Source organism: Cydia amplana, chromosome 2 (assembly GCF_948474715.1).
Source record: "Cydia amplana chromosome 2, ilCydAmpl1.1, whole genome shotgun sequence".
Lineage (NCBI taxonomy): Eukaryota > Metazoa > Arthropoda > Insecta > Lepidoptera > Tortricidae > Cydia > Cydia amplana.
The window spans coordinates 23,960,754-23,987,540 of record NC_086070.1 but is presented as its reverse complement, the minus strand read 5'-3'; the positions used below and the strand labels follow the sequence as shown (position 1 = coordinate 23,987,540).

Genomic DNA, 26,787 nt, shown 5'->3' with positions numbered 1-26,787 from the left:
GGCCACGCGGTCTGAGGGGCTTGTCGGCGACCGTGTAGCAAGGGCTTAAGTCTAAGTATACCTATGCGAGATTGCGAGATTTGAAGCGAAAAGAAACATCCCCAGAAATAAGTAAAGAAGCCAAATCATATGGTGATCCTAGTGGACGAAATCTTTATCAATCTGTTATCAATATAACCGAAACTAATATGACAGTTTTCAATTACTGTATTCTAAATGGCCCCGTGCTCAATCTATTAATAAAATTAAAAATATATTATAGTCAACACGGTCGCGTAAGTTTAAAGAATACATTGCCTTTATATTTTATGGGCATGTGTAATGTTGTACATTGATTTAAATTGTGTGTAATTCAGATTAGTTACGCAAATTGTTATAAAAGGCGGATAATATTTTGCGCGTCATTCGTGTATCAGTATTTCATCTAGCCATGAAGTTTATACTAGCCCTTCTATTGAGTAAGTAAACAGTTGTTTTTAAAATAATTTAGATTTTTTACTTAATCATGTGAGCTACAATGACAGGGTTTTAAAAACTTTCCGTAGAGCCTACCAAGATTACAGTTGATATTTACATTTTTAAATATTTTCTTCATACAACGCAAAATAATATAAAAACTCGATATATCTATTTTAGAATGCAATTTGTATGGCTCGCTTTTTGCCACATCAACATCGCAGTGCCTCCTTATAGTTCGTTTTTTTAGCATTAGAAAGAAGGTAAATAAGCGATCTTGCTGACATGTCTTTTAATAGAAAAACGCTTTTTAAAAATCAGTAACTACTACTTCTGAAAGCAGAAGAATATAAATAATCGTATTAGATTCATAATTGTTACATATTTGCCGTTATTTATTTTTAAAACGTGTTTTTCAATAAAAAGACACGTCAAGATTGTTTACCTTATTTCTAATGCTAAAAAAAACGAACTATAGTATGCCGCATTCCGTTGAAAATGAAGTAAAGGAAAATAAAGTTATTATATTTTTTTCCAAATATGTATACCTATTCTTTGATTCGTTCTTTCGTGACCACGGCTATTTCGTCCTCTCCTCATCCATGATGGGTAACTCATGGATGCATATTTTTTCTGCGATTGTTCAGATTTTCGTTACTTATGTGACATTTTTTAAGGCCGGTAACACAACCCCTCTGAGGTTGTGTGGGTGTCCAGTAATCGTTTACCATCAGGTGATACGTCTGCTCATTTGCCTCCTATATCACAAAAAAAAACGTAATATTTTAATTCTATCTCCGTTCCCACTGCAGTTTAAATTTGTATTCGTGTTATGGGCTTTTTGATACCATAGATCCGTATCATTCATAACATATATTTGTCAAAGGACTGTCTCATTTCAAACATAGACAGAGAAAATCACACTATCTTTGTCTTTCGCTAGTACTGGCACCCAAAAGAAAATGAGTGTATATTTTGTTTTGTTCTCATTTACTGACAAATTGGTTTAACCAACTATACTTAACACTTATTTTCCAGTGGCTCTGCTAGGGCTTACGGTGGCGGCTCCTGTGCAGCCCTATGGCATCGACCCCCTTTGCGGCTGCGTACCGGACCATACGTTCTGCGCCAACGACTTTAGAACCTACACCAGCGTCTGCGAGTACAAATGCAAGAATCCCAACTTCCATGACTGGTATATACTGTACGATGGGCCGTGCATGCTGACGCGTCCTGGCTAAACACCAGGAATTACTGGGGATATAAAAAGATTATGATACATTAAATCATTTCTTATTGGGAAACAGTGTTGTTTATTTTTATTCATTTGATGATTTGTACATTTAACGTTTTTTATAGTAGATTACACGTTTAAAATTGCTTTATCTTCGAAACTTAACATATTCTAGTAAAGTTTATTTTATTCTGTAGGTGTAAGATCACAAACATACCAAAAATACTTAGGAGTCCTCCGGTCCAGAGTTTCCTTATGTGTATTTGGGTTTGTGGAAGATAAAATGCCAAATGCTCTTGCTAAAAAATCGTCGGGATACTTCCAAAACATGATAACTGACAAAATGGTCAAAAATGAGTTATATATACAGTTTTGTTCAAATTTTGTTGTTTTAAATATATATGTGGCATTTTTTAATTTATTGTTATTATTTAGAAAGTTATAGAGTGTAAAAACGTAATAACATACAAGAAATAAAATATAATGTGCACGTAAAAAATAATAAGGGTACTTAAAATTACATATTTCATAAAACTGGTTACGTAAAATATTTATAAAGTAACCTTTACATTTTTTGCCTGAATGTAAATAATTAAGAACCTAATAGTTACAGCATCTGGTAAAACACTATAACATTATTTATTACTATTTACTTGTACACATTTCTTTCAAAACATTGTGTAGTTAAACAACTAGATAGTATTAAGTTTACTTAAAACTGATTAAAATATGCTCGTTAATTGCAAAAAAAAACAGTAATATACATTTTTTACAGTTATTTAATTAATAAGGAGTGTATTGTCAATTTGTCACCCATATTTCTTCACTAAAGGAGGGAAAAGTCAAAAATTGCAAGAATAATTCACTTATAACTCTTTACCTGTAAATAGTAACACGTTGCATGTAATTTGCTTATAATCCAGGGTAAAAGGATATTTATTATCTTTCTCATTATTTTCAATTATATAAATATACATTTTTATATATTTTTTACGTAATACATTAATCTTAGTCCATTTTGTATACAGGCAAAACATGATACCTAACTAACACATCCCATTTTTATATCGGCCAATATTTTACATTTTTCAAATTGAAAATATCAATTTTACCAATTTAAGGCAATTTTAACATCTCAAAAATTTCATGTCTAGAATTAAATTAGTAAAAACGCGTTTCTAAATTCACACATTTAAGGGTCAAAGTTTCAACTCGCGTTTTCTCGAAACTATGTTTCAGTTAGTTATCATGTTTTAGATGTATACCGACGAAATGCTTATACGAAACTTCTTAGCATCAGTGCAAGAGCTTAGCGAACAACCGATGTTCCGAGCTTTTGTGAAGACTGTAATACACTTATTTACCTATAGCAGATTTATAATATACTAGCGACCCGCCCCCGCTTCGCATGGGTTAACAAATTATACATAAACCTTCCTCTTGAATCACTCTATCTATAAAAAAAGTCGCATCAAAATCCGTTGCGTAGTTTTAAAGATCTAAGCATACATAGGGACAGACTAGGGTTGCCAACTATTTTTTGGTGGAATATAGTATTTTCCAGAATAAGGCATCAAAAATATAGTACATTTCAAAAAAATATAGGTAGTACTTTTAGATAAAATACTAAACATAAGTGTAATATACGTTTAATCGGAAATATAGTATTTTAGCGTATTTTTCCAAAAGTATATAGTACAGAGAGCCAAAATATAGTACAATACTATATAATATAGTACGGTTGGCAACCCTAGGACAGACAGACAGCGGGAAGCGACTTTGTTTTATAATATGTAGTGATTCTTCTCTTTTTTGTCGCATCCTCATGGCTGAGGGACGTCACGAATGTGGACACTCCTCACCAGTGCTCTCCAAGCCGCTCTGTTAAGCCCTTGCTACACGGTCGCCGACAAGCCCCTCAGACCGCGTGGCCTTGGTCTGGACGGACCGTGTAGACAGTTGTTACCAACAAAATTTGACCAAAACTGACCAAGGACAGACCAAGGTCAGACGGTTAGAAGGCTTGTCGGCGACCGTGTAGCAAGGGCTTACAGCGTGTGCTAGCAACGCTTCTTGGTGTAACAGCCCACACATTTCCTGAGAGAAATCAATTCATTGGGGATTTAAAGACACCCATGTTTAGCAGAATTGTACAACAAAGGGGGTACAATTAGAAGAGGAGGGGGTTCAATACGTAATCAAGTATCGATACTTATCTTCTTTTTGGGTTTTTCTTCCATGTATGAAATTATTTTTCCCTGGAACTGCGACATTTAAATACCTACCAGTCCTAAACGAAGACATACGAGTTCATTTTGGACCATAGTTGAGAGATACTTGACTATATTTGGGTGGTTTGACTGTAACTATAAGTGTTCACTTGACAAACCCTTCTACTTAGAAAGAGGGGGAGGTGCCTACCCTCTAAACCTACACCAGCGCGTTCCGCAGTGTCCCGTGTGGGTAGACCAATGAAGTGACAGTTGGAATTAATGTTCATTTATGCAACTGACATTAATGTTCGTAATAATTATAATGACATTGACTGGAAAATAATCGCAAGGAGATTTCCCATACAAAACTAAGAGTTTTCTCGAGAGATAAGAGAGAGAGAAGATGTTTCGTCGTGTCCATAGTGAGTCGGCTACCAAAATAATGGCATGTGTTGTATGTCGGTAAAGGCTGACTGGTAAATAATGACTTATGGCATTAATCCACTTTTTGACTTCAAGGAACTGTTACACAAGTTTTTTTTTTCAATCATTAATATTTGTTTCTTTTTGTCAACAGGAAGGAGAGGATTTCACCGTAGTCCCGAACAGCGAGATAGTGGTGTCTCGCACGGCATTCTCCAACAACTCGTCGTACTACACGCTGAACGGCAGGAAGGTTCAGTTCAAGGAGGTGGGGAAGATGCTCAACTCGCACGGCATCGACCTCGACCACAACCGGTTCCTTATTCTACAGGTAGGTAATATATATGACGGCCATGTTGGACCAACAGCGAGATAGTGGTGTCGCGCACGGCGTTCTCCAACAACTCGTCGTACTACACGCTCAACGGCAGGAAGGTGCAGTTCAAGGAGGTGGGGAAGATGCTCAACTCGCACGGCATCGACCTCGACCACAACCGGTTCCTTATTCTACAGGTAGGTAATATATATGACGGCCATGTTGGACCAACAGCGAGATAGTGGTGTCGCGCACGGCGTTCTCCAACAACTCGTACTACACGCTCAACGGCAGGAAGGTGCAGTTCAAGGAGGTGGGGAAGATGCTCAACTCGCACGGCATCGACCTCGACCACAACCGGTTCATTATTCTACAGGTAATATACATGATGGACCAACAGCGAGATAGTGGTGTCGCGCACGGCGTTCTCCAACAACTCGTACTACACGCTGAACGGCAGGAAGGTACAGTTCAAGGAAGTGGGCAAGATGCTTAACTCGCACGGCATCGACCTCGACCATAACCGGTTCCTTATTCTACAGTTAATATATATGACGGCCATGTTTTTCTCGCAACATCAGCCGAAATACGGTTGCTGCTGGACATTAGGCTCATCTCAATTACTAATGGTTGTGCGCTGCCATCATTCTACGGTTTCCAGGGATCTTGATCAGATCGTCGGTCCATCATGTTAGTGTCAAGAGACATTCTTCTGCTGCGACTTCCGTTGACCTAATTCGTTGGTTCCCTGTGATCTTGATTCTTGACTTAAACCACGTAATTGTTGCCACGTCCTCCTTATTATATTTTATGTAAAACAAGGAGCGATAGCTACGCAGAATTTGTTGTAATGAATTATATGATCGTAAATATTATTTTGACATTAGAGTAATGCAATTCTTGCTGCTGGCTGAATCTAATTAAAATTTTCTTTGTAGGGAGAGGTGGAACAAATCGCGATGATGAAACCTAAAGCTCAAACTGAGCATGAATCCGGGATGTTGGAATATTTGGAGGATATCATAGGGACTTCTAGATATAAGGTAAGTCTCATCTTTTATTTGATAGACTAGGTATTGATATGATTTTATCTTGAATATTGTTTGTCACATTCACAAAAATAAGATCTTTCGGCAGCTTACATCAAGTATCCGATGCAAATCTTATCTAAATGACTACTTACCTGAGGTTATCGTAATTTGTATGGATCAGATTATCTTGTTCTGATTCTTATCCGGCCGTTTCATTTGATTGAATTGATAAGTCACTTAAGTTACCTATACCTGCAAGTAAAAACTTAAGATCTACAGCCACATCTTATCTTTAGGTACCGCTAGAACAGCTGCTCGTAAAAGTGGAAGAGTTCAGCGAGCTTCGTAAAGAGAAACTGAACCGAGTGCGCCTTGTGGAGGCGGAGAAGGCTCAGTTGGAGGCGCCGATGAGGGAGGCCGTGGAACAGATGAACCTCACCAACGTCGTTGTGAGGACACGGAATACGCTGCTGCAGAAATACATGTGAGTTGTACTTTATCTACTAATTATCAACCAAATGCTCGTAAAAGTGGAAGAGTTCAGTGAGCTTCGAACCGAGTACAGGTCTTAGAAAATTTTAGCTCTAGGTGACATGCATTATCATTTATCATGAAAAGCAGTATATATAGTTATAATTGTACTTACACAGTTAACATAATTTATGAACCTCCAGGTCTTTTTTATTGTACCTTTTGTTGCAGTACATCTTTTGTATTGTATTTTTGATATGTTTATATGATTGTTTGGTTTTCTAAATAAAAAAAAAAGAATCAAGTAGCGTACCTATCTACTCTTGGTATTTCGTATTCGTTGGTATTTCGGCAGGCGTGGCTCACTCCGCGATTTCGTCGCGTCGCAACAAGTACCTACAAGTACATCTGTCCCACACCAATTTTGGTGGGTAGCCATAGGCCGTCCGTGGCGCTTGCGCCACCTAGCGGTCTTATCTGTCGTAATGGTAACAGACGCGTTTTCGTGAGTGAATCTTCTGTACCTAGTACTATTATTTATTCTGTGCTTCGGGTCAGTACGGAACCCATATTTTAGAGAACACTCATAAGGATGTGGAATATTCTGCTGCAGAACGGCTTTACATTGACCATAGCACGTTATGGCACCAAAGAGACGGAGTAGGTCTTGCGATTCATTAGCACACTACCATATGCTCGTTGTAATTGTTACATGTATGTCTTAGACTTTTATTTGAATTAACCTGTCAGCTCCCAAGGGATCAAATTTGAGAAGAACGCTTATGGTGACGTCACACACGTGGGAACTGACGTGTTAATAATAGTACATTATTGTCGAGGTTCGGAAGTAGCTACTTGCTGGCTGAGGATTCGTTTTAAACGGACGACCTTGGGAGTCCGTTTAATTGAATCCGAAGCCAGCAAGTAGCCTTCCAGCCGAGTCATATATAGTGCTTTTCTCAAAAATGGTGCAAGAAATAGAAATTATTTACCTGAGCAACGGTCTAATTATCACAGAAAAAAGTAAACCATTGAAAATATTTGCTTTGCCGCCTTAAAAAAAAAAGAAGTGTATTTTCTGCTGAAAATACGCCAACCTATTTGAGACACCTAAATAGTCGCGGTACCAACATTATAATAATAAGTGCTGATCCTCTGTTTGGCTGTTTAATTGGACCTATGCCTTCATTTGATATGGCCATTTCAACTTTTAAAAAGTTTCGAACTCGTTAAATAATGAAATTTGTATGCAACATTGCAGTCCCGAAATCGAGACTGCAATGTTTTTAACTTTTTAATTTTTTGACTGACCATAAACTACGCACTTCGCGACCAAATTTTTAACCGGCAACGTCGACTTTGCCGTCCATTTTTGAGAAAAACATTATAATTTACAATTTGTCTACAGTCACGAGACGAATAAGCTGATCGAGGGAAAGACGCAGTTGTTGAATGAGTTGCTGGCCGCGTTGGCGGAAATAGAGGGAAAAGTGAACACAGCTCAAGAAAACCTCAATGAAAAAACCGCGGTGCTCAGCAACGGGACTAAGTAAGTCATTGTTTACTATCATTGTATGCTGTGATATGCACAAATCTAATTGTATAGAATGAAGGAGTCGAGGAATATTTCGTGGAGTAATTTTTAGTGTTGAACTACCTATATCAGTGGTTCCTGGTAATTACCCCCGTGGGGGTAAAACTGGTATTTTACGGGGGTAATAAGCTAACCTAATATGTATAACAGGCAGACCAAAGAGGAGATGGTGGGACGACTTGGACGCATTTTATCCGGATTGGCGGGAAAATGCAAACGACAGGGTTGAGTGGAGGAAGGGAGGGGAGGCCTTTGCCCAGCAGTGGGACACTAAAGCAGGCTAACAAAAAAAAATATGTATAACAATACAACAAACGTACACTTTTTATTTTTTATTACCATTGGGAGGAGGGGTAAAATCAGGTTCCCTAGTTAGTCATAGGGGTGACCGGACTGAAAAGGTTAGGAACCACTGACCTATATGGTATTCTTAAACACGTTACGGCCAGAATGTAGCTTAATTGATAATCATGATTAGGTACCAGAAACGGAACGGGACCGTACAGCAATATCCACTTCAGTTCGAGGCACGATTTTTCTTAGAATTTACACTTCTACTCTTATCTAACTTATCTTCGACTTGGTCTACCTTTATGTACTTACAAGAAACGATAGAATCCTTTAATAAATTTACTAACATGTAATTCGACTTTGAAACACTGAGTCCGTTGTTGAACATCATAAAACACTATGTCACGATGTTAACCAGGAAATACGACGACTTATCCAAGAAGAAGGAGGAGTTCAGTCAGAAGCTGTCCGTGTGCAAGAAAAAAGCGGTAACCACACAGGCGGACATCACGCAAGGGAACAAAAAGAAGAAAAATCTAGACACACTCATCGAACAGGAGAAGGGGAAGCTGATTGAGTTAGAATTGGTAAGTAATTCATTAGCATGGATAGTGTCAGCGAGAATAAAGGAACTTAATTGACGAGTTGGTTTCCACGGTTGCGTGATGCGAGGTGGACATCTATAAATTCATTGGTTGAAGTATCGTCTATGAGGAAACCTGCTCATGGAAATAAAATTTGCGCTAAAGTTTGCTTTAGTGGTCACGAGCAAACGTAGCTTTTACAGCTGAATAATATTAAACATACATTTCAGGACACTCTTTACACATATCGTTATCTTAAGTGTCACTAGTTGTTTCACTTTTTTCATAAATATCCCTAATTTCAGTTCCGCCCATTTTACATTTACACGTACACGCTTTGCGGCGTTGCCTGGCTTATCAACGCAGGCGTGAAATAGTATTTGAGAAAATCCAATAAGACATATACTTTTTGTTAGGTGCCAGAAAAGAACGCCAAGGAAATAGAAGATTGCGAGAGTCTGCTGGCCAGACATCGGGAGAACAAGGTGAAAGCCGAAGAGGAGTTGCAGACGGTCATGGCCAGTGTCAGGTACGAAATACCACCTTATTTCGAAGCCATAAGGTCCACCAATGGTAAGTTGAAATTGTTGTTTAAGTAGCTAACCCACTTCTTAGGCCCTTCTCTCACGAGACTATTCAAAAGCTACGCGACTGAGATGCAAACCATGATCGCCTACTGGTATGCTACTCGTTTCCGCACACGGTGCTACGCAAATGAGACTATTTTGTATCATTTGCGAAACAACATTCGTACGACAATGTCTAGTGACTCCAGCGATGAAGACAATCTTCTTCTCTATTCTCAATTCTTTATTCGTCCAATTATTGTGTATACATTTGATTGAAATAAAAATATAATTCCTGACCTGTCAAATTATTTTTTTTTTCCAATTTCAAGCCACGCCTTTTCTGTCACATCTTTTCTTACATAATCAGGCAGCTTATAATTATATGAACATGGTTATTTTCCACCTCTTGAACGAAATTTATATTAAAAACTTGTTCCGCCGCCATCTTGAGTATACAACGCGTATACGACTCGAGTCGCGTGCGACCAGCAAGACAGTAGCGTGCGACTGATATCAAACGCGTCGTCGACGCGTCTCGTCGTGTGCGAAACGTAGGAAATAAATATGGCGGGTACTCACAAGCGACGCGTAGGATACGCGTACGAAACACAAATCGCTTGAGAGTAGCCTCGTGAGAGAAGGGCCTTACAGTAACTGGTAAAAACGTTTTTGACCCCGATATTCTTAATATGGCATTGGTCTTGGGCGTCTTATACTTTTGGAATTCGCGGAGGAGGTTTTACCCTTTTTTGGAACTAAAAGTCTGAAAACATGTCTCTGACAGCGTCACTGACTAACTTCTTTAGTTTAAAATATCACTACATAGTATAAAACAAAGTCGCTTCCCGCTGTCTGCCTGTCCCTATGAATGCTTAGGTCTTTAAAACTACTCAACGGATTTTAATGCGGTTTTTTTTAGTAGATCGACTGATTCAAGAGGAAGGTTTATGTATAATTTGTTAACCCGTGCGAAGCCGGGGCGGATCGCTAGATTTTTTATATTTTATCCTATTTCCCATTTAGGTCCAAAACGCAAGGCCTCCAAGAAACAAAAGACAAGCTGCAAGCAAAGATGATCGAGCTAAAGCGGATCGTAGACGAAGCCAACAAGGACTTCAAACTGAGAGAGTCCGAGCTCAAGATCTATCTCAGCACGGAGACGAAAGAGACGGAGAAGCTGGAGAGAATGAGAGAGAGCTATGAGAAGGCGGCGAGGGACTTGACTGAGAAGAAAACGTAAGTAGTGTCCATAATAAAATACGGTAATTAAAGTGAAAAAAATACGATCCTGTTTCTTACTTTAGTTGACGACCGGCGTATATGGTATTTCTTCTTATGTTAAGTGTCGCAAAGGTGTAGAATCTAAGCGTAGCGACGGTTTCTACCTATACACCACCTGTTATTTGTTGACGATCCCGCCTGGCTATGACGCCGACCGGGCTATGAACCGTGATTATCTTTTGTACTCGAAAACAATGCAAAAGGTAATCACGGTTTATATCCCGGTCGATATAAATCTAGTGAAACTAACCGTGAATCATTCAAAGCTGTTAAAATTGACAAGTTAATACTTGCGAGTACTTGAAAACATCAGATACTCTTGAATAACTGTGAATATTTAATTATATCGGCCTCGGCCTTTGATTATCATGGGAAATCGGTCACCAACAACAAATCATCTTACCCGTAAAACTATATTGCAGTCTGCAAGAAGAGCTCGCGTCCACGGTACCGACCAATGAGAAGCAACTGACGGATCTTCAGTCGAAGCTACGGAACATGAAGCAGGAGGAAACCGGTGTGCTCACCGAAGCTAGAACTCTGAGGTACGTAAAGCGTCGTGAACGTCAGCTGCCGCTCCGTTGGTGGGGATAGAAACGTTCACTACCTGAGTAGGTTAAAGTAAAAAAGTAGAAACTTTATGAGTTAGCGTCGAAGATTAAATGACTAACGAATTTTGCACCTAACCCGGGGATTTATTCATACATATAAAGGCGACAAATTTGATAAATCGCGGGTTAGCAACACTACGTTTGAATTGTTCGAAAATCGCGTGTCATTTATATCTTATCTGTGGAACTGTTTTGTTTACATTTCATCGTTGGTCAATGTACATTGCTGCTTTTTGTTTGTTTCCTAGGGATACCATACTTTAGTTTACATTGCTACTGACATATCCAGCTTGACAGACTGTACATATCTATATTATGTTTCAGAGCTCAGCTAGAAGAATCGCGAGCGGCGTTGAACGCGAATCGATCACGCGGCAGAGTGCTGGACTCGCTTATGAATGAGAAGAAAAAGGGCAAGATGCCTGGCATCTTTGGAAGGCTTGTAAGTACATCTATTATTACAATAAGCACATATAATTCGCTATAGTATTCAATATGTGCCAGATATGTCATTGGTTAAACTAGAATCCCTATCATGTCGAGGACTTAAAATCGTGTTTGACAAACGCCTATAATAAGGTATGGTTCAGGACATCGAACAAGCAAATATGCAATAACGTGTTTGCGATGCTTTAACTCTTTGGACATGACTGTCTAAAATAGGCTATTAAAATCGTGACCTCTGTATTTAACTATTAGAATCGTAACCCCAATACTTCAAAATTGGAAGTTCATAGTCGATCAGTTACAGATGCTCGCTTCGAGCTTCGTAACAGTTGAGTGGTTAAAAATCCTAGCATTGCAATTGTCAGGTATTGTGATATGTAATACTGATAATGTTGACCCGACCGGCTAGCAAGAGTTGCGTTCTCGCGGGCCCATACTTGAAGTTGCGCGCGAGAATGCAACTGACCATGCTAGCAGGTCTGATTTGAGTAACAAAATGTTCTTCCCCAGGGCGATCTCGGAGGCATCGACCCAAAATACGACGTAGCCATATCAACTTGCTGCGGTCCATTGGACAACATCGTAGTAGACACAGTGAAGACCGCTCAGGCCGCGCTCGACCATTTACGTCGTCACGACATCGGTCGAGCCACCTGCATCACGCTCGAGAAAATACAACATCTCGACTATCAGACTAAGAAAACATTGTAAGTAATATTTGCTTCAGCACGGTACCGATTCCATTTTTGTTAGCGTCAGTCTGGTGTATAAGGCCTTATGTGGACGACATGATATCGACAAGCAGAAGGCTATAATATCTTAGTCATTTACGCTGTGACGTCGTCACGACATCGCCCGCGCTACGTGTATCACGCGCGAGAAAATGGTACATGTCGACTATCAGACTAAGAAAACATTGTAAGTACTTCTACTTGCTTCAGCACTGCACCGATTATTTTCTCATTAGCGTCCGTATCTGGTGTATAAGGCCTTATATGGAGGACATGATATCGACATGCAGGAGGCCATAATATCGTAGTCATTTACGCTGTGACGTCGTGACGACATCGGCCGAGCCACCAGCATCATGCTCGAGAAAATACAACATCTCGACTATCAGACTAAGAAAACATTGTAAGTAATATTTGCTTCAGCACGGCACCGATTCCATTTTTGTTAGCGTCAGTCTGGTGTATAAGGCCTTATATGGACGACATGGTATCGACAAGCAGAAGGCTATAATATCGTAGTCATTTACGCTGTGACGTCGTCACGACATCGCCCGCGCCACGTGTATCACGCTCGAGAAAATACAACATCTCGACTATCAGACTAAGAAAACATTGTAAGTACTTTTACTTGCTTCAGCACTGCACCGATTATTTTCTCATTAGCGTCCGTATCTGGTGTATAAGGCTTTATACGGACGACATGATATCGACATGTAATAATATTGAATACATTAAGTATACAACAATACAAATCCTCTTATACTAACAATAAGACGTAAGATATGTCTATAGATTAATTTTTCATGTTATCATTTCAGCCCTGAAAACGTACCACGTCTCTTCGACCTGATCACAGTTCGTGACGAACGCATGCTACCAGCATTCTACTTCGCTCTCCGTGACACCCTAGTAGCGGACAATCTAGACCAGGCGCGTCGCATCGCGTACGGCCGACAACGACACCGTGTCGTCACTCTAGCTGGCGAGGTTATCGAGATATCCGGTGAGTGTTAAGCAAGAACTGTACAGTACCCGTACCATGAGTCACTGACAGTGTCATAACTGACATAGCATTGTCGTGCACGCAAAGGGACGTCAAGTTGTGCCAACCCTAATAATTGCTCGGAGCAATGCTGAGCCGAACGGAGCCGAGAATGCCCGAAAGGAGGAGTTTCGCACCCCTGGCCTAACTGCGGTTTCGTATCTTATATCTTTAAACGAGCAATTCTTGTATATTTACATATATATTTCAGGGATCTCGGAAACAGCTCTAACGATTTCGAAGAAAACTGTTTTCGGGGACGATAAATCGATCTAGCTAGGTCTTATCTCTGGGAAAACGCGCTTATTCGACTTTTTATAAGTTTTCTGAGCAAAGCTCGGTCTCCCAGATATTTATATTAAACAGCTTACACGTATAAGTATTTAAAATGTGTGTCTTCACAGGTACCATGTCGGGCGGCGGTCGGACCATGTCCCGCGGCCGCATGGGCAGCTCCGTGCAGCAGGACACCAACGAACAGGACCCCAGGGTGCTGAAGGCTAATGAGGAACGACTAGCTGCGCTTGAAGAAAGGTAAAATGCGTGTCTCCACAGGTACCATGTCGGGCGGCGGTCGCACCATGGTGGGACATGTCCCGCGGCCGCATGGGCAGCTCCGTGCAGCAGGACACCAACGAACAGGACCCCAGGGTGCTGAAGGCTAATGAGGAACGACTCGCTGCGCTTGAAGAAAGGTAAAATGTGTCTCCACAGGTACCATGTCGGGCGGCGGTCGCACCATGGTGGGACATGTCCCGCGGCCGCATGGGCAGCTCCGTGCAGCAGGACACCAACGAACAGGACCCCAGGGTGCTGAAGGCTAATGAGGAACGACTCGCTGCGCTTGAAGAAAGGTAAAATGTGTCTCCACAGGTACCATGTCGGGCGGCGGTCGCACCATGGTGGGACATGTCCCGCGGCCGCATGGGCAGCTCCGTGCAGCAGGACACCAACGAACAGGACCCCAGGGCGCTGAAGGCTAATGAGGAACGACTCGCTGCGCTTGAAGAAAGGTAAAATGTGTCTCCACAGGTACCATGTCGGGCGGCGGTCGCACCATGGTGGGACATGTCCCGCGGCCGCATGGGCAGCTCCGTGCAGCAGGACACCAACGAACAGGACCCCAGGGCGCTGAAGGCTAATGAGGAACGACTAGCTGCGCTTGAAGAAAGGTAAAATGCGTGTCTCCACAGGTACCATGTCGGGCGGCGGTCGCACCATGGTGGGACATGTCCCGCGGCCGCATGGGCAGCTCCGTGCAGCAGGACACCAACGAACAGGACCCCAGGGTGCTGAAGGCTAATGAGGAACGACTCGCTGCGCTTGAAGAAAGGTAAAATGTGTCTCCACAGGTACCATGTCGGGCGGCGGTCGCACCATGGTGGGACATGTCCCGCGGCCGCATGGGCAGCTCCGTGCAGCAGGACACCAACGAACAGGACCCCAGGGCGCTGAAGGCTAATGAGGAACGACTCGCTGCGCTTGAAGAAAGGTAAAATGAGTCACAGGTACCATGTCGGGCGGCGGTCGCACCATGGTGGGACATGTCCCGCGGCCGCATGGGCAGCTCCGTGCAGCAGGACACCAACGAACAGGACCCCAGGGTGCTGAAGGCTAATGAGGAACGACTCGCTGCGCTTGAAGAAAGGTAAAATGCGTGTCTCCACAGGTACCATGTCGGGCGGCGGTCGCACCATGGTGGGACATGTCCCGCGGCCGCATGGGCAGCTCCGTGCAGCAGGACACCAACGAACAGGACCCCAGGGTGCTGAAGGCTAATGAGGAACGACTCGCTGCGCTTGAAGAAAGGTAAAATGCGTGTCTCCACAGGTACCATGTCGGGCGGCGGTCGCACCATGGTGGGACATGTCCCGCGGCCGCATGGGCAGCTCCGTGCAGCAGGACACCAACGAACAGGACCCCAGGGTGCTGAAGGCTAATGAGGAACGACTCGCTGCGCTTGAAGAAAGGTAAAATGCGTGTCTCCACAGGTACCATGTCGGGCGGCGGTCGCACCATGGTGGGACATGTCCCGCGGCCGCATGGGCAGCTCCGTGCAGCAGGACACCAACGAACAGGACCCCAGGGTGCTGAAGGCTAATGAGGAACGACTCGCTGCGCTTGAAGAAAGGTAAAATGCGTGTCTCCACAGGTACCATGTCGGGCGGCGGTCGCACCATGGTGGGACATGTCCCGCGGCCGCATGGGCAGCTCCGTGCAGCAGGACACCAACGAACAGGACCCCAGGGTGCTGAAGGCTAATGAGGAACGACTCGCTGCGCTTGAAGAAAGGTAAAATGCGTGTCTCCACAGGTACCATGTCGGGCGGCGGTCGCACCATGGTGGGACATGTCCCGCGGCCGCATGGGCAGCTCCGTGCAGCAGGACACCAACGAACAGGACCCCAGGGTGCTGAAGGCTAATGAGGAACGACTCGCTGCGCTTGAAGAAAGGTAAAATGCGTGTCTCCACAGGTACCATGTCGGGCGGCGGTCGCACCATGGTGGGACATGTCCCGCGGCCGCATGGGCAGCTCCGTGCAGCAGGACACCAACGAACAGGACCCCAGGGTACTGAAGGCTACTGAGGAACGACTCGCTGCGCTTGAAGAAAGGTAAAATGAGTCACAGGTACCATGTCGGGCGGCGGTCGCACCATGGTGGGACATGTCCCGCGGCCGCATGGGCAGCTCCGTGCAGCAGGACACCAACGAACAGGACCCCAGGGTGCTGAAGGCTAATGAGGAACGACTAGCTGCGCTTGAAGAAAGGTAAAATGCGTGTCTCCACAGGTACCATGTCGGGCGGCGGTCGCACCATGGTGGGACATGTCCCGCGGCCGCATGGGCAGCTCCGTGCAGCAGGACACCAACGAACAGGACCCCAGGGTGCTGAAGGCTAATGAGGAACGACTAGCTGCGCTTGAAGAAAGGTAAAATGCGTGTCTCCACAGGTACCATGTCGGGCGGCGGTCGCACCATGGTGGGACATGTCCCGCGGCCGCATGGGCAGCTCCGTGCAGCAAGACACCAAGCTTCACATAGTCTCTATGGAAGACCAGCGTCAAGATACCTGAAAGGTAACTTGACATCAAGCTGAGGGGAGACCTTTTATGTTTTAGGGCCATTGTTTTGGGAGTGGTTGATGTTAGCTTTTAGTCGTCCAGAAAAATAAATGCCATCCAAACATGTTTGGGTGGATGGTGTTATATGTTTGACGCCAATGTCTGTCTGTCTGTCGGTGGCATCGTAATTCCCCAACGGATGGGCTGATTTCGATGCGGTTTTTTTTTACGTGAAAGCGAGTTGTCTTGTGATGGTTCTTAGCTATGTTTTATATAAATCGATCCAGCAATTTGAAGAGTATGGGCTCTTATACAAAATACTTAAGGCATTTTGACATAAAATAGCCTAGGGTTTTATTTTTATTTAATAGTTATTTGTAACATTTTCGAACACATTTGTAACTTTTATTACGTGACCAATTTCCAGACTAACAGCGTTGCGAGGCGAACACAGTGTGATAGAGGAGAACGTGGTATCGCTGCAGCGTAGCACTCGCGAAGGGAAATCCACACTCAACAAGCTCAACTTCGAACTGAAGAGTCTTGCCGAGCAAGTGCCGCTGTTACAGGTTCTATACTTATGCTTATTTTTTACCAACAATAAATAAATAAAATAAACAAATAGATTATTCTATTCTATTCTATAAATATTATAGGAAATCCTTATGGCTCCTCTACACGATTGGCCAACGCCGGCCACTCCAAGGGACGCAGCCATGCGGTAGAATGAGATAGCGATATCACTTGCTCCCTCTAACGCATAAATGCGTCCCTTGGAGTGGCTGGCGCTGGCCCGTCGTGTAGAGGAGCCATTACACAGATCGACTAAAGGGGGCCCTGTTGTTCGGAACTGTCAACTTTTTGTTCTAACTGACAGGCCGATACCGTCCGGCGGACTGGTAATCAGTGGGCCCCTTAAGTCTCACGGTAAGCTCAAGAAGGCTTGTGTTGTGGGTACTCTGACAACGATATATATAATATACAAATACATAGAAAACACCCAAGACTCAGGAACAAATATCTGTGCTCTTCACACAAATAAATACTACCCACTAGGCCAGACCAGTGTCGTCAAACGAAACGACACAATAATACGAGTAAATTGCGATATTTGTAAACATCTTTGATTTTATAAAACTGTAACCATGTAACATTATCGTTCAACAGAACCAAGTGCGACAACAAGAGACCAAAGCGGCCTCGTCCCGTGTCGACGAGGCCCAGAAGGCGCGGCTCGAGGCCGCCGTCGAAGAGGCCAAGGAGGAACTCGACAAGGCCAAACACGACGCTGGCGAGGTAAGGACATCTTTGAACTTGATCGTGACACAGCAATAACATAAATAAAAGCGGCCAAGTGCGAGTCGGACTCGCGTCCCAAGGGTTCCGTACATTAAGTCCGACTCACGCTTGACTGCACATTTTCTAATAGGTTTTCCTGTCATATATAGGTAAAGAACTATTTTGTGTATTTTTTTCAAAATTTTAGATCCAGTAGTTTCGGAGTTCGGAGATAAAGGGGAGGGGGGGATGGTCGGGCAGACAGATACGAGTGATCATTATAAGGGTTCCGTTTTTTCCTTTTGAGGTACGGAACCCTAAAAACAACCGACACTGTCGCTTCTGATGTAATCGTGTCAAAACTTCTAACTTACGGAATACTCACTTTTTCTTAAATCATAGTGGAAGTAAATTGAATGTTTTCGGGGATGTATTGTTTTGCAGTGTATGTCAGTATTGCACTATACCGTAATCGTAAAATAATACATGAGTCGTTTTCAGGGTTTTCGGCAGTGTCGATTTGATTATGTTATGTGAATCGAAGAAATCATATTTCGGGCGCATAAGTCGCATAACATATTGGATATAAAAGATTATCTTGTATTTCTAAATTTACTCCCAGTCTATTTTCCAGCCAAAAAACTACCTTGGAAGTTTAAAATTTGTACCCTCTTTTCCGATCCGATATCGCGTCCGGGGGACTCAAAAGGGATATCTTTTAAACACTTTATGGTACATAAGGCAAATTACAAACACAATAAAAACAAAATATATACAATGTACAAAGGCGAACTTATTGTCTACTAGCGACCCGCCCCGGATTCACACGGGTTAATAAATTATACATAAACCTTCCTCTTGAATCACTCCATCTATTCAAAAAAACGCATCAAAATCCGTTGCGTAGTTTTAAAGATCTAAGCATACATAGGGACAGACAGCGGGAAGCGACTTTGTTTTATACTATGTAGTAATTTTTATTACTTGTAGCTGTAAACTAACCCCAGAATAATTCCAGGTTGAGAAGGAAGTCCACGGCGTGGACGCCCAGATCGCTGCCGTCGCCGGCGGTAAGGTCAGAGAGCTGCAGAAGAGCGTCGACGACCTCTCCAAGAAGATAGATAAGGTGTCTAGCGAGATCACCAAACTGAGGGTCGCTATTAACACTAGCAAAAGGTCGGTTTTTCTTTAACATTACACAGTTAATCAACCATAGCTGGTAGTAAGTTACAAGTGTTCCAGAAAATAGATAAGGTATCCAGCGAGATCACCAAGCTGAGGGTCGCTATTAACACTAGCAAAAGGTCGGTTTTTCTTTAACATTACACAGTTAATCAACCATAGCTGGTAGTAAGTTACAAGTGTTCCAGAAAATAGATACGGTGTCCAGCGAGATCACCAAGCTGAGGGTCGCTATTAACACTAGCAAAAGGTCGGTTTTCCTTTAACATTCCGCAGTAGACCAAAGCTATAGTAACAAGTAGACAACTTGTTCGAGAAGATCGACAAGGTGTTTAGCAAGATCACCAAGCTGAGGGTCGCTATTAACACTAGCTAAAGGTCGGTTTTCCTTTAACATTCCCCAGGAGACCATAGCTGGTATAGTAAGTTACAAGTAGACATCTTGTTCCAGAAAATAGATAAGGTGTCCAGCGAGATCACCAAGCTGAGGGTCGCTATTAACACTAGCAAAAGGTCGGTTTTTCTTTAATATTCCCCAGGAGACCATAGCTGGTAGTAAGTTACAAGTGTTCCAGAAAATAGATACGGTGTCCAGCGAGATCAGCAAGCTGAGGGTCGCTATTAACACTAGGAAAAGGTCGGTTTTCCTTTAACATTACACAGCAGACCATGGCTGGTAGTAAGTCACAAGTAGACAACTTGTTACAGAAAATAGATAGGTGTCCAGCGAGATCACCAAGCTCAGGGTCGCTATTAACATTAGCAAAAGGTCGGTTGTCCTTTAACAATACCCAATTCATTCAATATATCAGACGGCCATGGTTGGTGGTCAAAGAGTGGAGAGCGTCGACGACCTGTTCAAGAAAATAGATAAGGTGTCCAGCTGAGGGTCGCTATTAACACTAGCAAAAGGTCGGTTTTCCTTTATCATTGTCAAGTAGCCAAGTAAATGACCTTTACAAGAAGACCACGGTCGTTTCTGATTTTCGTGATTTGCGAAAATTTGTCGCACTTGTGTGTTGTGGTTTGGTGCTTGTGAAGGTTTGACGCACTACGTCTGATGATGCATTATGAAGCCTCGCTCGCTCTCACACACCTTATGTGCAATTGTGCAGTCCCTAAGTACACGAATTTATTGCTCAACCTGTAGGTACACGTACAGCCTTAATAAGTTCCTAATAACCAAACAATCCCACCTGCCTGCGTGTTGTGTAACCCAGACCTAACCCGGCTTAGTTTTTAAAGATACCTGTAGGATAAAGTGCAATATGCCTTAAAATTAGGGAAGCCGGTAAGAATTGAGCTCTATAGATGCTTCACCACTGACTTGTGTACACTTTAGTGAACCTTTTTAGTCTCTCAAATGATAGCAAAAACAATGAATAAAAACAATCTTTTCAGAAACGCCAAAAAGTCCAAAGACAAGATAGCTCAAATGGAAGCGGACCTCACAGAGAACGAGAGGAAACTGGAGACTTGGAACAGCGAGAAGAAACAGCTGACCCTCGACAGCGCAGAGCTGCAGAAGTTTATTGAGGAGGTAAGGTGCGGGGCACTCAACGGCTTGTTGGCCCAAAGTACAGTACGTCTGCTTTTCGTGACAGCTTTCGATACGCTGCCACAAAGTGTTGGAATAATCTGCCACCACCTATAAGAAATTGTACTTCGACAGCAAAGACCCACGAAAACATTTTTAGTGTTTTATTTTTACACTATATGTCTTATACAAAAATGTCACTCACTTACCATGGACCTTAAAACCTTCAGCAAGAATATTACATTAACAACGTTCGTACACAGTAGCAGTGGGGAGACACTCCTGACTTCGCTCGGCTCAACATTGCTCCGATCAATTATTAGGGTTTACACAACTTGACGTCCCTTTGCGTGCACGAACACAGATAAGATAGGCTTGAATTTTGACAACCCTTAATAGCCGAAAGGGATAGTGCCATAAGTTAGAAAGGGATATCATGACTCGACCCTGAATCGCTGTCAAACTTCGGTTTCGTAGGAAGTGTCCTTTCTGTATGGTAGTACTTATTCTATGACAGTAGTTATTATAAGTGTTCCTCTATCACCCACGACGAATTAACGTGTCTACGATACATAAAGGGTTGAATGGACGATATAAATCCAGTTTTCGCGTAGCGTACGGAGTCACTAATACGTGACAATAGGCCGATCTTATTTGAAGGTCTAAACACAGCACAGCGCGACCTCTGAAGTGGCGAATCAATAGTTTTTATTTAACACATCATTTATCATAACCGCCAAAACAAATTCTTTAACTTATGACTAAGTATATGGTTAAATTTACGAAATCCTCTCATTTTAGCTCGACGAGCAAATATCCGACGGTACGGACTCGTTTTCAGAGCTGAAGAAAGAGATAGCAGCACTACAAGCCAAAATGAATAAATACAAAAGCGAGCAGATTGAAGCAAAGAACAATGTGACCAAGATGGAGAAGAGCATCGTCGACTTTAGGGCGAAAATGCCGCAGTTAGAGCGAGACGTAAGTATTATGTATAAGATATAGTCACACTACAACACAGCAGATGTAGAGTTAGACCAAGAATAGCGGTTTCCTAGAAACCGCGCCATTTTTTTTACATAGACAAAGTTCTAACGTCATTCAGCCGCTATATGACGGCACCGCTATCCTAGGAAACCAGAACTTAACACATTCAATGCTGAAAACCCGACTATCGGGTATTTTATGATTTCGTTCCCAAGCCAGACGACCCGATAGTCGGGATCGTGGTACTACAGCTTTATATGAAGAATTTTTTGTAGCCTGGCGCGAATGTCTTGTTTGGCTGGTGACAATGAATGTGTTAAGAGAAGATAATATAAATAACGTATACTGATTAATATCAATTACTTTTCGTATCTTGTAACCTTGACTTAATATTTACCCGGGTTATATTATGATTATTAAAGTGATTATCCATATTTCAGAATCTGCAAATGGACATAGGTTTTGTTCTCCATAGAATAACGGCTAATAAATCATAACCTCACTTTTTCAGCTACGAAACCTGAAACTAGAAGACCCAGGTATCGAAGGTGTGCCTGGCATCGAGCCCCCCGAGCCTCTCGTCACACATACTTATGAGGAACTAGAAGAAATGGCGGTAGACCAACTTAGGGAGCGGTTGACAGCTCAGCAAGGCCGGCTGGGCGATGCTAAACCTAATCTCCAGGCCATACAGGTGAGAGTCGCTCGACATGGAGTAAACTACGACTAGAGGACCTTGTATAGCCTCTCGACTCGCATACTGCTGAGGAACTAGAAGAAATGGCGGTAGACCAACTTAGGGAGCGGCTCACAGCCCAGCAAGGCCGGCTAGGCGATGCTAAACCTAATCTCCAGGCCATACAGGTGAGAGTCGCTCGACATGAAGTAAACTACGATTTCGTCACACACACTTCTGAGGAACTAGAAGAAATGGCGGTAGACCAACTTAGGGAGCGGCTGACAGCCCAGCAAGGCCGGCTGGGCGATGCTAAACCTAATCTCCAGGCCATACAGGTGAGAGTCGCTCGACATGAAGTAAACTACGATCTCGTCACACACACTCCTGAGGAACTAGAAGAAATGGCGGTAGACCAACTTAGGGAGCGGCTCACAGCCCAGCAAGGCCGGCTGGGCGATGCTAAACCTAATCTCCAGGCCATACAGGTGAGAGTCGCTCGACATGAAGTAAACTACGATCTCGTCACACACACTTCTGAGGAACTAGAAGAAATGGCGGTAGACCAACTTAGGGAGCGGCTCACAGCCCAGCAAGGCCGGCTGGGCGATGCTAAACCTAATCTCCAGGCCATACAGGTGACAGTCGTTTGACAATGTTGATATAGGCAAGAGAATATGGTAGTAGATGTGCTTCAGCGGGCCCGTAAGATAGGCTACCCGTCTCTCTTTCATTATTAATACAGTTAGAAAAAGACTGGTAGTCTTATCTCGCCGAGATGTTGACGCACCCTTCCTGTGCTATGCCCACGGGAGTGACTTAAACAGAAGTAGGGCTGGCTGGGTGATGCTAAGCCTTATCTCCAGGCAGTACAGGCCGCGTAGCCAACATGCCAATTGCTTACACTCCGTAGCGAACGAAACACAACTGTCACTGTTGCACTAATATGGTCTTCCATGAGTGATAGACAGACACAAAGCGTTTCGTTGTCGTAGCGCAAGCGTCTGTCACCTTGGCTAGGCCGACAGGTGAGATTCGATCGAAGATGTTTTTACTGTCTCATTTCAAAAATATTTTTATTCGCAGGACTACAAAGCGAAAGAGGAATTGTACCTAAAACGGGCGGCCGAGTTGGACCAGATCACGGCGCAGCGGAACGAAGTGCGCAACGGATACGACCAGCTCAAGAAGAGACGCACCAACGACTTCTTAGCAGGTACATGGAGCTTGCATGAACTAATATAGGGGTCAGCACAGGCGTAAATGTATAGTTTATGCTTCCGATGTAGCCCACAAGATGGCAGAACATACTGTGCACAAGAATTCGTACGAGATTTTACGAGAACGGTAGATGGCAGCACTTGCATTGGCAAATGTACATTGTGTACAAGATGGCAAATCCTCCAACGCGCACAGTCCCATATCGCAGATCCTACTTCCTATACAGGGTGACATTTTTAAGTCATACTGAACTCGCAAACAAAATTTTGCCCGCCCCATAGACTGCCGGAATGTATGAAATAAGAATCTTTTCTTTCAGGATTCAACACGATAACCGCAAAGCTGAAAGAGATGTACCAGATGATCACGCTCGGCGGAGACGCGGAGTTGGAACTTGTGGATACCCTGGATCCATTCACCGAGGGAATTACCTTCAGGTAACTATTTGATAGTTTATCTACTAAAAGTGTCGCGAAACGAATTTACGCGAAACTCTGCGTAGGGGGTGCCACTTCCACAATCCGTCACAATCTAAGGGTCTACAGCAAACGAGAGAGTCAAAATTTTGTTATTTAACCTCTCTATCACTCTTGTATATTCGAGCGATAAAAAGGCAGATAGCTGAATTTCGATTTTCGTGTTTCCCGGTAGGCCCTTGGTAAACAAACCGCCTCTATGTATCAATGTCATATTCGAGCGATAAAAAGGCAGATAGCTGAATTTCGATTTTCGTGTTTCCCGGTAGGCCCTTGGTAAACAAACCGCCTCTATATATCAATGTCATATTTTATTGTGTGTAAAAACTTGTCAAAAAACAGTTTAAGGCACAGTATGTATAGGTTTACTAAAGGCGCAAGCGTTGCACTTTGGCGGCAAAACATTGCAGTAATACTCCCTATTGTGTCGCTCCAAAGCTCTTGTAAAATTATTGTAGTGAAGACAGTTTACAGATTCATTTCGTTATCCCCAGCGTCCGGCCCCCGAACAAGTCTTGGAAGAACATCTCCAACCTTTCCGGCGGAGAGAAGACCCTCTCCTCGCTCGCGCTCGTGTTCGCGCTGCACTACTACAAGCCCACGCCGCTGTACGTCATGGACGAGATCGACGCCGCGCTCGACTTCAAGAACGTGTCCATCGTCGCCAACTACATCAAGGTGGGTGCTGTCTGTGTGTGACGAGCGAGACAGATGTAGTAAGAGTGAGGAGCGCGACGCGTGCTATATGTTCGCGCTGCACTACAAGCCCACGCCGCTGTACGTCATGGACGAGATCGACGCCGCGCTCGACTTCAAGAACGTGTCCATCGTCGCCAACTACATCAAGGTGGGTGCTGTCTGTGTGTGACGAGTGAGACAGATGTAGTAAGAGTGAGGAGCGCGACGCGTGCTATATGTTCGCGCTGCACTACAAGCCCACGCCGCTGTACGTCATGGACGAGATCGACGCCGCGCTCGACTTCAAGAACGTGTCCATCGTCGCCAACTACATCAAGGTGGGTGCTGTCTGTGTGTGACGAGTGAGACAGATATAGTAAGAGTGAGGAGCGCGACGCGTGCTATATGTTCGCGCTGCACTACAAGCCCACGCCGCTGTACGTCATGGACGAGATCGACGCCGCGCTCGACTTCAAGAACGTGTCCATCGTCGCCAACTACATCAAGGTGGGTGCTGTCTGTGTGTGACGAGTGAGACAGATATAGTAAGAGTGAGGAGCGCGACGCGTGCTATATGTTCGCGCTGCACTACAAGCCCACGCCGCTGTACGTCATGGACGAGATCGACGCCGCGCTCGACTTCAAGAACGTGTCCATCGTCGCCAACTACATCAAGGTGGGTGCTGTCTGTGTGTGACGAGTGAGACAGATATAGTAAGAGTGAGGAGCGCGACGCGTGCTATATGTTCGCGCTGCACTACAAGCCCACGCCGCTGTACGTCATGGACGAGATCGACGCCGCGCTCGACTTCAAGAACGTGTCCATCGTCGCCAACTACATCAAGGTGGGTGCTGTCTGTGTGTGACGAGTGAGACAGATATAGTAAGAGTGAGGAGCGCGACGCGTGCTATATGTTCGCGCTGCACTACAAGCCCACGCCGCTGTACGTCATGGACGAGATCGACGCCGCGCTCGACTTCAAGAACGTGTCCATCGTCGCCAACTACATCAAGGTGGGTGCTGTCTGTGTGTGACGAGTGAGACAGATATAGTAAGAGTGAGGAGCGCGACGCGTGCTATATGTTCGCGCTGCACTACAAGCCCACGCCGCTGTACGTCATGGACGAGATCGACGCCGCGCTCGACTTCAAGAACGTGTCCATCGTCGCCAACTACATCAAGGTGGGTGCTGTCTGTGTGTGACGAGTGAGACAGATATAGTAAGAGTGAGGAGCGCGACGCGTGCTATATGTTCGCGCTGCACTACAAGCCCACGCCGCTGTACGTCATGGACGAGATCGACGCCGCGCTCGACTTCAAGAACGTGTCCATCGTCGCCAACTACATCAAGGTGGGTGCTGTCTGTGTGTGACGAGTGAGACAGATATAGTAAGAGTGAGGAGCGCGACGCGTGCTATATGTTCGCGCTGCACTACAAGCCCACGCCGCTGTACGTCATGGACGAGATCGACGCCGCGCTCGACTTCAAGAACGTGTCCATCGTCGCCAACTACATCAAGGTGGGTGCTGTCTGTGTGTGACGAGTGAGACAGATATAGTAAGAGTGAGGAGCGCGACGCGTGCTATATGTTCGCGCTGCACTACAAGCCCACGCCGCTGTACGTCATGGACGAGATCGACGCCGCGCTCGACTTCAAGAACGTGTCCATCGTCGCCAACTACATCAAGGTGGGTGCTGTCTGTGTGTGACGAGTGAGACAGATATAGTAAGAGTGAGGAGCGCGACGCGTGCTATATGTTCGCGCTGCACTACAAGCCCACGCCGCTGTACGTCATGGACGAGATCGACGCCGCGCTCGACTTCAAGAACGTGTCCATCGTCGCCAACTACATCAAGGTGGGTGCTGTCTGTGTGTGACGAGTGAGACAGATATAGTAAGAGTGAGGAGCGCGACGCGTGCTATATGTTCGCGCTGCACTACTACAAGCCCACGCCGCTGTACGTCATGGACGAGATCGACGCCGCGCTCGACTTCAAGAACGTGTCCATCGTCGCCAACTACATCAAGGTGGGTGCTGTCTGTGTGTGTGACGAGCGAGACAGATATAGTAAGAGTGAGGAGCGCGACGCGTGCTATATGTTCGCGCTGCACTACAAGCCCACGCCGCTGTACGTCATGGACGAGATCGACGCCGCGCTCGACTTCAAGAACGTGTCCATCGTCGCCAACTACATCAAGGTGGGTGCTGTCTGTGTGTGACGAGTGAGACAGATATAGTAAGAGTGAGGAGCGCGACGCGTGCTATATGTTCGCGCTGCACTACTACAAGCCCACGCCGCTGTACGTCATGGACGAGATCGACGCCGCGCTCGACTTCAAGAACGTGTCCATCGTCGCCAACTACATCAAGGTGGGTGCTGTCTGTGTGTGA

At 44.4% G+C, this 26,787-nt stretch overlaps 1 protein-coding gene across 1 annotated transcript in view; it reads left to right on the top strand.

Moving 5' to 3' along the window:
- Positions 1-26,787, top strand: part of LOC134660804 (structural maintenance of chromosomes protein 4) — a 57,814-nt gene that overhangs the window by 27,151 nt on the left and 3,876 nt on the right. Inside the window, exons 3-23 of the mRNA XM_063516605.1 lie at positions 4,481-4,657; positions 5,581-5,685; positions 5,970-6,157; positions 7,553-7,693; positions 8,448-8,616; positions 9,030-9,142; positions 10,206-10,418; positions 10,886-11,008; positions 11,399-11,516; positions 12,032-12,228; positions 13,071-13,255; positions 13,699-13,828; positions 16,785-16,926; positions 17,525-17,653; positions 18,654-18,811; positions 20,219-20,357; positions 21,156-21,335; positions 21,853-22,035; positions 23,104-23,233; positions 23,558-23,675; positions 24,209-24,392. Of these exons, the coding sequence (XP_063372675.1) occupies positions 4,481-4,657; positions 5,581-5,685; positions 5,970-6,157; positions 7,553-7,693; positions 8,448-8,616; positions 9,030-9,142; positions 10,206-10,418; positions 10,886-11,008; positions 11,399-11,516; positions 12,032-12,228; positions 13,071-13,255; positions 13,699-13,828; positions 16,785-16,926; positions 17,525-17,653; positions 18,654-18,811; positions 20,219-20,357; positions 21,156-21,335; positions 21,853-22,035; positions 23,104-23,233; positions 23,558-23,675; positions 24,209-24,392 (3,222 nt within the window). The remainder of the gene's footprint in view (positions 1-4,480; positions 4,658-5,580; positions 5,686-5,969; positions 6,158-7,552; positions 7,694-8,447; positions 8,617-9,029; positions 9,143-10,205; positions 10,419-10,885; positions 11,009-11,398; positions 11,517-12,031; positions 12,229-13,070; positions 13,256-13,698; positions 13,829-16,784; positions 16,927-17,524; positions 17,654-18,653; positions 18,812-20,218; positions 20,358-21,155; positions 21,336-21,852; positions 22,036-23,103; positions 23,234-23,557; positions 23,676-24,208; positions 24,393-26,787) is intronic.